Source organism: Hydra vulgaris, chromosome 12 (genome assembly GCF_038396675.1).
Source record: "Hydra vulgaris chromosome 12, alternate assembly HydraT2T_AEP".
NCBI lineage: Eukaryota > Metazoa > Cnidaria > Hydrozoa > Anthoathecata > Hydridae > Hydra > Hydra vulgaris.
In genome coordinates, this window is record NC_088931.1 from 30800295 (window position 1) to 30812500 (window position 12206).

The window sequence follows — 12206 nt, forward strand, 5'->3', positions numbered from 1 at the left end:
TATATTAAATTGAATTAATTAATTGTGCAGATGTATTTTTAATAGATTGTTTCCAGTTTAGGATGTTGAATGCTTGATCTTCTTGACTCAATGCATGGGTTTTGCTTGTGTCTCTATTTTTATGATCAGGCAACTCATTCTATTATCTCCTAATGATACAATGAGGGTACAGCTCTAAAACTCAGTTTTATGGTTCTGAGGTCAGCTGGTAGTCAGGTTTCCCAAACTCTGTGATAGCTCTCAGAGAGGTTGATTCCATCAACTGCTGAAAAATATCAAAGTATTAACAGCGCCATGTTGCGCATGGATCGTGACCCTGTTTGTACTTCTGGTGTGCATTGCCAAGGCCACATTTGGAGCCCTTTGTTAAGGCTTAAGGTTTATTAATAGCAATGAGGCAATTGCTTTGGCTATTAAACAGTGTACTGAGTACTATGTATGCTTTGAGTAAGTTTTTTAACAAATTTAAAAATGAATAACGTGCCAAAAACAATAAAACATAAAAAACCATCATCATCACCAAGTTCTCTAAACCTATCATTCACTAATATTTGTGGTCTTCGAAGTAACTTTTCTTTTATTGAGTCTTATCTCTTGCAAAGTTCACCATACCTACTTGCTCTTTGTGAGCTAATTTGAGTTCAGCTGTCTTATCTTGTGATCTTAGTGTTGATGGTTATCTTCCTTTAATTTGTAAAGACTCCAATAGTCACATGCTCGGTCTGGGCATTTACATTTGTAAGGATTCACCCATTTGTCGGGAAACTAGGTTTGAATCCACAGACTATTCTTTTATGTGCTTTCGTTTAGCACCACTTCACTCTATTGCCTTTTTGATGTTATTTCTAATCATATTGACCAAGCCCTCTCTCTTTATCCATCAGCTAATATTGTTATTGTTGGTGACTTTAATGCTCATCACACTGAATAGCTTGGCTCTAGTGTCAGTTATTCTGTAGGCATTAAAGCCCACAACTTTAGCCTCAATCCCTTCTCAATCCCTTACTCAAATAGTCAACTTTCCAACTTGCTTTCCAGACAACCCAAATCATTTACCTTCTCTACTTGACTTATGTCTTGTTTCTGATCCTAGTCAGTGCTCAGTTTCTTCACATTCACCCTTAGGTGATTCTGATCACGATTTGATCTCACTAAAACTATTATCTCATTCTTCTTCATCATCTGAATCCCCCTATCATCGTACCTCTTACAACTACCTTGAGTTGACTGGGACTCTTTCCGTGATTTTCTTCGTGATGGCCCTTAGGTAGAAATCTTTTGTCTTCCTGTTGACAAATGTGCTTCTTACATACCTTTGTGGATTCAGGCTGGCATGGAATCTTTTATTCCCAATCGACGATTTCAGGTCAAGCCTCACTCTTTTCCATGGTTTTCCTCACATTGTGCTGCTGCAATTGCAATTCGAAACCATTACTTCCATATCTATTTGCAAAATAATTCTCCAGAAACCAGACGTCTGTTTATTACTGCTAGAAACCATTGTAAAACGTTTTTGTTTAACGCCAAAGCCCGCTATTCTCAGGTAATGAAATCTTGTATTACATCACAAAAATAAGGCTCTTGTGACTTCTGGAGAATCATTAATAGTATCAATAATAAAGGCAAATCTGTAATTCCACCTCTCTTGTATGGTTCAGACTTTGTCGCCTCACCTAAAGACAAAGCTGAATTGTTTGCTAAGAACTTTTCATCAATCTCATCTCTTGATTCCATTAATTGCGTTCTACCTGATATAGCTGTCAAACAGGTTGATCCATTGCTTGACATTCGTATCACTCAGGCTTCTGTATCTAAAGTGATTTCCTGCTTATACTCTTTTACAGCTTGTGGCCCGGACAACATATCTTGACATTTCTAAAGCTTTTGATAAAGTTTGGCATGGTGGTCTTCTCCATAAGCTTTCTTCTTATGGTGTATCTGTTAACATTTTTAAGATTATTGAATCCTTCCTTTCCAATCGTATAAAAGTTGTCCTCAATGGACAGCACTCTTCTTCTTATTCTGTAACTTCAGGGGTTTCTCAAGGTTCAATACTTGACCCTATACTCTTTTTAATTTACATTAACAATCTTCCAGATATTCTCACATCTAAGGTGGGATTGTTCACTGATGATACTACCATTTATTCTTGTACCATTTATTCTTGGAAGCCATATATCAAATCCATTGTAAAATTAGCGTCTGCTAAGGTTGCATCTCTTTATTAAGCCCAACACTTTCTCACTCCTGATTCTATTCTCTATCTCTATAAATCTCAAATCCGGCCTTGTATGGAATATTGTTGCCATATCTGGGGCAGATCTTCTAATGATGCCCTTTCTCTTTTAGACAAGGTGCAAAAATGCATTGTAAACATAGTTGGACCTACTCTTGAGCCAACCTCCAACCATTACCACATCGTTGTAATGTTGCTTCTCTTTCTCTTTTCTACAAATACTATAATGGGCACTCAATTAAGTCTCATCCTTTTTCTGTGACTGTTCCTAAGTGCTCCAAAAACTCTTATTCGTCTAGTTTTTTTCCTTGAGCATCAGTTCTTTAGAAGATTTCTTCAAACATCAGTTTTGAGGCAGTTTGTTTTTTAATTGATCCATTAGGATACAAGCAATTTAGTTTTTAAGAAATCAAGTTGAATTATTCACTTTTTTAAGTCTGAATGAATGAGGCAAGAATGATGTTGGTTAAACATTATCATGATTTTATTTGTATTTTACAATGTTATCTCTTGGAGTTTAAATACTAATCCTACAATGTTTTTTATCAAATCTTTTAGTTTGGAGTCGAAACAAAAAAAATTTTAAAACAAAGTTTTTTCTAGTAATTTTTCTAAAAGAGAAAGTAATGAAAGCAAGATTAAATTTTTTTTAGCTTATAGAATCTGTGAAGGGGCGAACTAGAGACAAAAAGGTATTTGTTTAAATTTTTCTTTTACTTTCCCAAATTTTTTTATTTTTACTTATCAGATTAATTTGTTAAATACAGTGGTTAGTACGTAGAGAAGCTATAACATCACTTGGAAAGCTGTACAAAGTTGTTTATAACAGGTAAATAATAATAGGGTTTGTAACAATTTTCCAAAAAAATTTTCAATAATTCTTATATATGAATTAAATATTTATATTGGATTAGCTAAAAAGTAATGAGCATTTTTTTTTTTCAAAAAAATTGATCTACTATTTATATTTAGTTCCATAACTATTCTTATACAATATATGCGCCATTATTGTCTATAACTTCTTGCCAAGGTTAGGCAAAGAAGTTCTGTGGTGTAGAACATTTAGACTTTAAATTAAAGAAGTAATAGAGGTGTTGCCTCCTTGATATCAAATCATTAATAAGGATGACCATTTTTATGAAGGATGTAAACTTTATTTTGTCTTAAGCATATTTATAATAGTTTTGCTTGAAGCTTTTTAAGTTGAGCAAAGTAGGTTGCTTTTGTAAGTGGGGTGTTGGGCAAGAGCAGTTTTCAGTAAACAACACAGAACACACCCCACTATATCAAAAACAGCAATATTTTAAGGTGCAAATGAATTTTTTAAGTTGATTTTGGTTGTTGTTCCAGCCCTTCCTGGTATGGTTTATGTAGAGTACCCACTTCTCATGCCTCGTGATGACATGCTTAAGCCAGTTAAAAGTGCAATGCAATATCAAGAGGTTTATGCAGGTGTCTGTTTGCTAACCTAGCTGACTAGTATTGAGTTTGGGTGTTACCCAAACACCAAGCTTAGAGGTCTTTTTAGTTTTGTGCAAGTGGTGTTCTGTAGTATAGCACCAAATCCAATTCCAATGGTCTGATGGATTAAGTTGATCTTGCAACATTAAGTCACCATTACATTAGTGTTAAAATCAACATTTTGCTGTTCCCTTAGACACTGAACTCTGACTTATTCAGTTACATACATTCTGTAGGAATGTTATGGTTATTACATGGTTATTAATGTCATCCATTTTTTGAGACATACATAAGTTGCAATGCAGAAATTATTATTGGTCTTATAGGCTGTTTTAAACTTCATATGCATCATGTAAGCTTCTGGAAGCTTTCAGAACATTCTAGAAATTTTCAGAAAATTTCCTCATTTTTTTTAACTAGCCCAATAATTAAAGAAACTTTTAAAAAACTTAAATATTTTTTTTTAACAGTAAAAATGTCAAGTGTCAAAAAGATTTAGCCTGGATACCTTCGATTATTTTACATCTTTATATCCAAGACAGCATTGAAGATAGGTATTTTTAAATTAAATTGTAGCTTGATTGCAAATAAGTTAAATGTTTTTATTAAGTCTTTCTAAGTTTTTTTTTTAATAAGAAGTAATATGCTAAATATATCCTTGACATATATATGTTATGTTATTGGTATTTTTATTTACAGATTATGCATTGAGAGAGTTTTTCACGGTTGCTTAATCCCAGTCTCACTTGAGTCAGAGATTCGAATGAAAAGGCTGCTCGATGTCTACCTTTCATTAGATGAAACATCAATTAAGTATTTATAACTGCTTAACTTATTTTATTTATCAAAGTTGTTAAATATTTTTTTAAACTTCACAGTAAATGTGTTTTTCGTAAGCTTATATCTATATGTCCTTTTTAGCATATTTGATAGCATGTTAAAACATAGATCCAGGTTAGTTTTAATAAGTTAAATTGCAAATAAATTTCAAATTTAAACTTTGTATTTTGTTTATATAAGAGTTTCTACTGTATGGAATGATATTAAGTTTTATTAAAAAGATAAATATTTATGATAAAGAACTTTTTATATGAATATTAAATATTTATATAACTACTTTATATTTATTAAATTTAAATATTTTCAGAGTAAATTTTGAATTCAGTGCACTCTTAGAATTATACAAAAATGAAAAGGTAAGTTCTATTAGATATAATTAAATTAAATTAAATTTTAAAATTTTCATCGAGCATTTGCAAAATGTTACTTTTGTAAAAGTTTGAATTTTTATACTGTTTATACGCAATTTATGGATTAGTAATAATCTGTTTCTCTTCAAAAATTAATGAAGATTATGTTTACATAGAAGATGTTTAAAATCAATAATAGCAAATCACTTGTAACATTTTTTTAATTTGCATACTTAATACAACAAATAAACATAATATTCATTGATTAACTAAGTTGTGGAATAGTTATGATAATTATACACTTTAATATTTATGCAAAATGTCCTCTTCAGTATAATTTATTCAATGTAGTAATATAAACAATGTAGTAATATAAACAATGTAGTAATATAAACAATGTAGTCATATAAACAATGTAGTAATATAAACAATGTGGTAATATAAACAATAGCAACACATAAAGTTAGTTAAAGTTTAAAGTGACAAAATAACATGAGGGATGAAAATAAATAAAGATAAAAAGTATTAAAAAGATAAAGATTCTTTAAAATTGAAAATAAAGATATTAAAAATAATCCTCACGATATTGTCTGATTGATTGACTATCCTAATCATTATTAATTATCTGTCCTGATTATGATAAATAATCATGATCAGGACAGATCATTAAAATCCCAAATATATTGAATATTAAGATAGTTGAAGCTTGTAATTCTTGGACAATAATTTGTGGTTGTATCACAATAAAAAAACTCAATCCTGATCTGCAAATCAGGTTAACATCAGAAAGAGTTTCGCACCAGAAAGAACATCAGTTATAAAAAAGTGCTTTAACTCTTTTAACATCAAAATGGCATTATGGGATATCTGTCTAAACCACACAAGCGTAGAACCAAATGTCAAACGTTAACAAAATTAAAAGGTTGAAGTTATTCAATTTAATTTTAACTTTGAAAAATTGAAATGTAGGGTGAAGTCGATTTAAAATGTAGGAGTTTTAAACCTAAACATTTTATAAAAAGAACTTTTTTGTGGCATGTTATTTTAGTTTTATATTAAAGTTTACATTGAGTTACAGTTATGAACTAACTCACTACAGTGGATAAACAAATTAGTAAATTATCCTTTTATCACTTTATACTTCATTCTTAAAAGATTTGGTAATTGTTTATTACTTGGTTAATGTTCTGGAAATGAGAACATTAATCAAGTAATAAACAGTATTATTGTGAACAATAAAAAATGAGAAAAATATATAATTAAAATTTAAGTATAAATGTCACAAATAGAAAAAAACAAACAAACAAACAAGAATCTGTGAATTTGAATCTCAAAGATCCAGTGTTTATCATACTAGACAAGAAATAATGTAACACAAGTTTGCATCTATGCCAGCATACTAAACAAGGGTAGAAAGCAACAGAAAATATGTTTTCGCTTTATTACAATACTTAATTTAGGTTGATTAATTCTAGAGGAGATGGTTACTCTATATGAAACATTGTTTGAGCTAATTTTATTTATTATTATTAATTTTATATTTATTTATTTAGATTTGAGAGGCAATTTTTTTTTCTGCAACAATAGAGTTGAATTTTTATTACATTATTAGGTTGATTTTAGGGTTTTTTTCTTAGTTATTTTTCAGATGGTATGAATTTGAGCCAAAAGTTGTAAAAAGTTGTACTTTTTATAGGAAGAAAATAAAGAACAGAAGCTTCATTTAAAAATTCTTGCTGTATCAAGTAAGACCTACAGTTTTTAACATTATAAATTAATTTTTAAATGTATATTTACCTCTCATAGAAGTTTTGCTTGTATTTTCAATTGCACTACACACGTATTTTCAATTGTGATGCTTCATGCACTTCTATTGTTTACTTTGCATTCATGTATATCTAAGTAAATTACAAATGTGCTAATATATCTCCTAATAATTATCTCAAATTTTTAATTTGAATTATGTATTTTTTAAAGTTATAGCATTCATAGATATTTTTAACTTCAGGATGTTTACCAGATCCTATTCGTGCACAAGAGAATTTAAAGAAATTGCTGCAGCTTTGCACAGATGATAAATTATACCAATTGTTCAAACTATGTGTTGATCCTAGACAAGAATGTCCTAAAAAAATGAAATCAATTACTGAGATCCTTAAACTAACTTCAAAAAGCACAATCATTGACACTATAAAAGTTTTGCTTGATCGTGTCTGTTCATTAATTGTTGATATGCCTAGTTTTACAATACTTCTAAGAGAAGTAAAATTACTTATTGATGGCATTAGCAATGATGATGATGCAGAAGAATCAGAGGATGCTATTATGGAGAAGGGAAAATTTGGTCTAAAGCTAATTAAAGTATTATTTTCTTTTAATAGCACTATGTAAAAATATTTTTCTAATAATATTGAACAATATTTTTTCATAACAATGATAAAATTTATTTGTTTTAAAAATAATATAAGTTGATATTCTATTATTATTATTAAAAAAATTTAGGTTTAGTTATTTATAACTATTATTAATTGTAGTAATTAATGCTTATGAATTGTTTAGTTTGTTTGAATTATTATTATTTTTTCTTTTATATCTCTTTAACTTTATTATAGTGTGTAGTAACTTTGTATTATCAAAGTTAAAAACTATACTCAGCTACAAAGCCGATTCATTATTTTTATCTAGTGTGCTAAACTTTTTCTCTCTATTAACTTATATTTATTTTAAAGTTCTTTTGTAATTAAGTACAATTATATTTATAATTATAAATATGAATATAATTATAAATATAATTACATATATATATATATATATATTATATATATATATATATATATATATATATATATATATACATATATATATGAGTCTTTATTGATGAAACACAGTGTAAAATGAGAAAAATTTTTTTTAAGTGATTTTCTACTAATTTATGTATATATATATATATATATATATATATATATATATATATATATATATATATATATATATATATATATATATATATATATATATATATATATATATATATTTATATATATATATATACATACATACATATATACATATATATATATATGTGTATATATATATATATATATATATATATATATATATATATATATATATATATATATATATATATATATATATATATATATATATATATATATACACACTAGTGGCCATTGAAATAAAGCCAGCAGCAAATTTTTGGAAAATACACAGTTTACTCTAGCAACAAGGTCTAGCAGGCATATTATCAAATGCAATTTTAACCTTACAATACACTGAATAAAGTTCTAGCTCAAACGATGAATAAAAGTCAGTAATTCACAGGATATCCTTTATTTTTAAGCACAGCATTAATGCGACCAGGCATGCTATGAACAATTTTTTACAGTATTCCGGTGTTATTTCTGTCGTCCACACACGCTTCAAAACCTCTTTCAGGTCTTTTTCTGATGTAGGATGATGTGCAGCAACTTTCCTTTTCATAATTTGCCAACAATTTTCAATCACATTTAGCTCAGGTGAATTTGATGGCCAATTGGAAAGAAGTTCAATGTTGTTGTCTGAAAACCCTTTTGGACAATCTTTGCGGTGTGACAAGGGGCTGAGTCTTGTTGCATAATTGTTGCTCCTGATATGTTCATGTGGATTTGAAGCTTACTTTCAAGAACCTCCAAGTACTTTTTGGCATTGACCTTTTCCCCTTTATTGAAGATGTGCAGTCCACACCGACCACTTGCTGTGATGCCACCCCAGATCATGACGCTTGGTGGATGTTTGACAGTTTTGATGGTGTATTTGGGATTGAATCGCTGAGAGGCAGGACGTCTGAAATAATTGTAACCAGGGCCTCGTAGCTGCTGAAGTTACTTTCATCTGTGAACATGACTCTCTCCCACCACTCCCTTGACTTGTCTTTCATCGCACGGCAAAACTTCAATCGCTGGAGGAATTGTTGTTTTGTGATTAGAGGTTTCTTCGCTGGTCTGCGAGCTACAAGACCAAAGTCATTTGACAGACGTCTCCTAACAGTCCTAGCACTCACTTGAATACCCCTGTCACTAGCTAGGCTTGCAACGCGTGCAGAAGAAGTATGCGGACTAGACACAACAATGCTCTTCAAATAATGATCATCACAATGATTTGTTTTTCGTACTCCCTTGCAGTTGGAATGTCGTGAAACACCTCCAGATCTTAAAACATTCTCAACGACACCTCTAGAAATCTTCAGTTTCTTTGCAATATCACGCTGAGAATAACGCTCAGCATTCAATGTTACAATTTGCCTCTTGACAAAATCATTAATATCTGGCTTTTTCCCCATAATCACACTAAAATAAGCAATAACAACATTATAGTTTTTCAGCAAGAAATCATGAAATTTAATTAAATACTAAGCCAAACACGGGTATAATATGCATAACATAAATAATAATGACGTCTTATATAAACAAACCGAACGGCATGATGTTGTTCCTACTTTTTTATACATATTTCATTTTACAGCAAAATCATCAAGTGGCTTTAATTCAATGGCCACTAGTGTATATATATATATATATATATATATATATATATATATATATATATATATATATATATATATATATATATATATATATATATATATATATATATATATATATATATATATACACACACAGTGGTGGAAAAAATAACAAATACACTAAACATTTAGAAAAACGCTTTTTCTTCACAGTAAATGTTAACTGATATTAATTCTTATGTTTTTATAAACTTTTTTGTTAAAAATTATATATTTTTTTTAAATTATGAAGTTTTTTTCAATTTTTCTCATGTTACTAACAATTTTGTTAAAAGTAGCCGGAAATTTACTGGAAACAATAATAAATACAGAAATGGTTAATTTGATTCTATATTTGAAAAAATCAAGAAAATTCAATGTTTATAAAACAAATATTTAACAAAAATAATTAAAACCAATTAAGAACAAAAACAAACTTTTCTTTTTTTCTGATGTTCTTTATTTTTTTTTACTTTGATTGGTCTTGCTGATTGGTGTTGCTTACTTGGATTGGCATGCTGTTGACCAATTTATGGTATGTTAATATTGGAATAGTGTACCATGATGTTACCACAGATCCCTTTTGTTCCAAGGCTTTCGTTTTCCTACCTCATTCTTTACAATTTTCCATAAATTGTCTATTAGATTTAAATCGGGCGATTATGCTGGCCAGTCCAATTGTCTCATACCATTATTTTGGAACCATCTCTTTGTGATAGAAACTTTATGTTTTGGATCATTATCTTGTTGAAATATCAAGAGCAGTGGCATGTTATCCTCAGCATAAGGAAGCATTATTTCTTCAAATATATTAGTATAAGTATCAGCTTTCGTAGTGTCTGTTATTAAATAGATAGGACCAATACCAGATGATGAGAAACATCCCCACACCATAATGCTTCCACCACCAAATTAAACTGTTTTTTTTTAGTGTAATGTGGGTCAAACTCTTTATTTAGTGGTTAGCGGACAAACTGCTTACCATTTGATCCAAAGATATTAAATTTAGATTCATCTGTCCACAAAACTGCGCCCCATTTCTTATTTGTCCATGCAGGATATTTATGACAATGTGACTTTCTAATCATAATATTTTAAGTTAAAACTGTTTTATGAATTAATTTACTAATATACATACTAATACCACCGTATCATTTTTAAATATTTAAAATACTTACAGATTAAAAATAAAAAGCAATACCTTCAACTTCAGCAATGTTTTTTACTCTAATTGTAATTAGTTAACTGAAATGATATTATTATAATATATTAGTAAGCTGTAAATAACTAACTGAACATACATAGAAAACTTATTAAACATACTATGTTTCAAAATATAAAGTAAAATATTATTGAGTAGCGTAGAAAGGTCATATCAGTTTGAGGGGGAGTGACTAAAACAGCCAGGGTTAAAGATTTGAAGGGGAAGGGCAAGAGAAGTAACCCTCCTCTTAAATAAATATGGGGGAAGAGGCTATTACCTCCTCGAAATCCTCTTCCTACAAGGTATTAATAATAACCAGAGTCAAATCATATTTGAAAAGTAATAACAGTTGAAAATTAAAGAAAAAAAGATTAATCATTACAGTATTATAATACAATACCGTATTTATTATTTTTTCCAGTAAATATATGGCTATATATAACAAAATTGTTAGTAACATGAGAAAAATTGTAAAAAACTTCATAATTTTTAAATTAACTTTATTGACTTTCATTTTAAACTATATTATTTTAATTAAGAATGTTTTGTTCTCTCAGGCTTTTAAAAATAATTTAACGTAGATATAATCATTAGTTTTTATGCATCAAAGACAGAAAGTTTTTGATATTTTTGTTGCTACTAACCTTTACTATTAGGTATCAGATAAACTATCCTCCAAACATTTGACTATGTAAATCTCATGTTAAATGTATGTAAATAACCATGCAACATAAATGTTTTGCAACTTTTTGCAATAAAAAAAGTTATAACAAAAGATTGGTCTGCGGTTAATGGTCAGTTGATGAGAAATACTGAACATGTAAAAGAGATGTTTTGTACACAAAGAATACCTTTAAAATCTTTCATTACTGATATAATATATAAGTTTTGTAAATATAAATCTAAAAAAGTTATTTTATGACAAATACATGCATCGAAAAGTAATATTTTTAATGTTTACACTGATAATAGTTGTCTTGTCCATTAAAAATATTTCGTATTTTTCACCAAAATTTAATTTTTTTAATAATTTTTTTTATATTATATAATTACATGTTTATTACTTTATTTATGCATTTTATATATAAATATTCTAATAAAAAAAGCTATTCTAATAAAAAAAACTACGAAAATAATTTTGGCACAAAAAACTCGATTTTGTCCCACTGTGCACCCTTGGCTTTTATAAGCGCTGCAATTCTATTCGGCATACTTGCATAGTATTTGGAAATTAACTGTGTGATATCCGGATTGTGATACCATACATGATTAATGCATTCGATTAAGTCACGTCTGTTAGTGGTGGTGACCTCGTTTACTCTGTCTTTCAGATTGTGCCATATCCCTTCAATTGGGTTCAAATCTACTTGCCGGCCAGGGCAACACTTCCATACTGATGTCAACAAACTAATCCTTGATAATGTTTGCTGTATGACAGGGTGCTTCATCTTGCATGTAAATGCAGTTCCCATCAGGAAACCAGTCCTCTAGTTGAGGAATCAGACAAGTTCTCATCACTTTCTTGTACTGTTTCGCATTCATCATGCCATCTAC

The 12206-nt window shown here is 29.1% G+C and overlaps 1 protein-coding gene across 1 annotated transcript in view; it reads left to right on the forward strand.

Annotated features, from left to right (window-relative positions):
• LOC100208020 (sister chromatid cohesion protein PDS5 homolog B) overlaps nt 1–12206 on the forward strand; it is a 122785-nt gene that overhangs the window by 44830 nt on the left and 65749 nt on the right. The window contains exons 11-18 of the mRNA XM_065812893.1: nt 2890–2928; nt 3004–3065; nt 4168–4251; nt 4397–4510; nt 4619–4651; nt 4845–4893; nt 6584–6632; nt 6896–7248. Of these exons, the coding sequence (XP_065668965.1) occupies nt 2890–2928; nt 3004–3065; nt 4168–4251; nt 4397–4510; nt 4619–4651; nt 4845–4893; nt 6584–6632; nt 6896–7248 (783 nt within the window). The remainder of the gene's footprint in view (nt 1–2889; nt 2929–3003; nt 3066–4167; nt 4252–4396; nt 4511–4618; nt 4652–4844; nt 4894–6583; nt 6633–6895; nt 7249–12206) is intronic.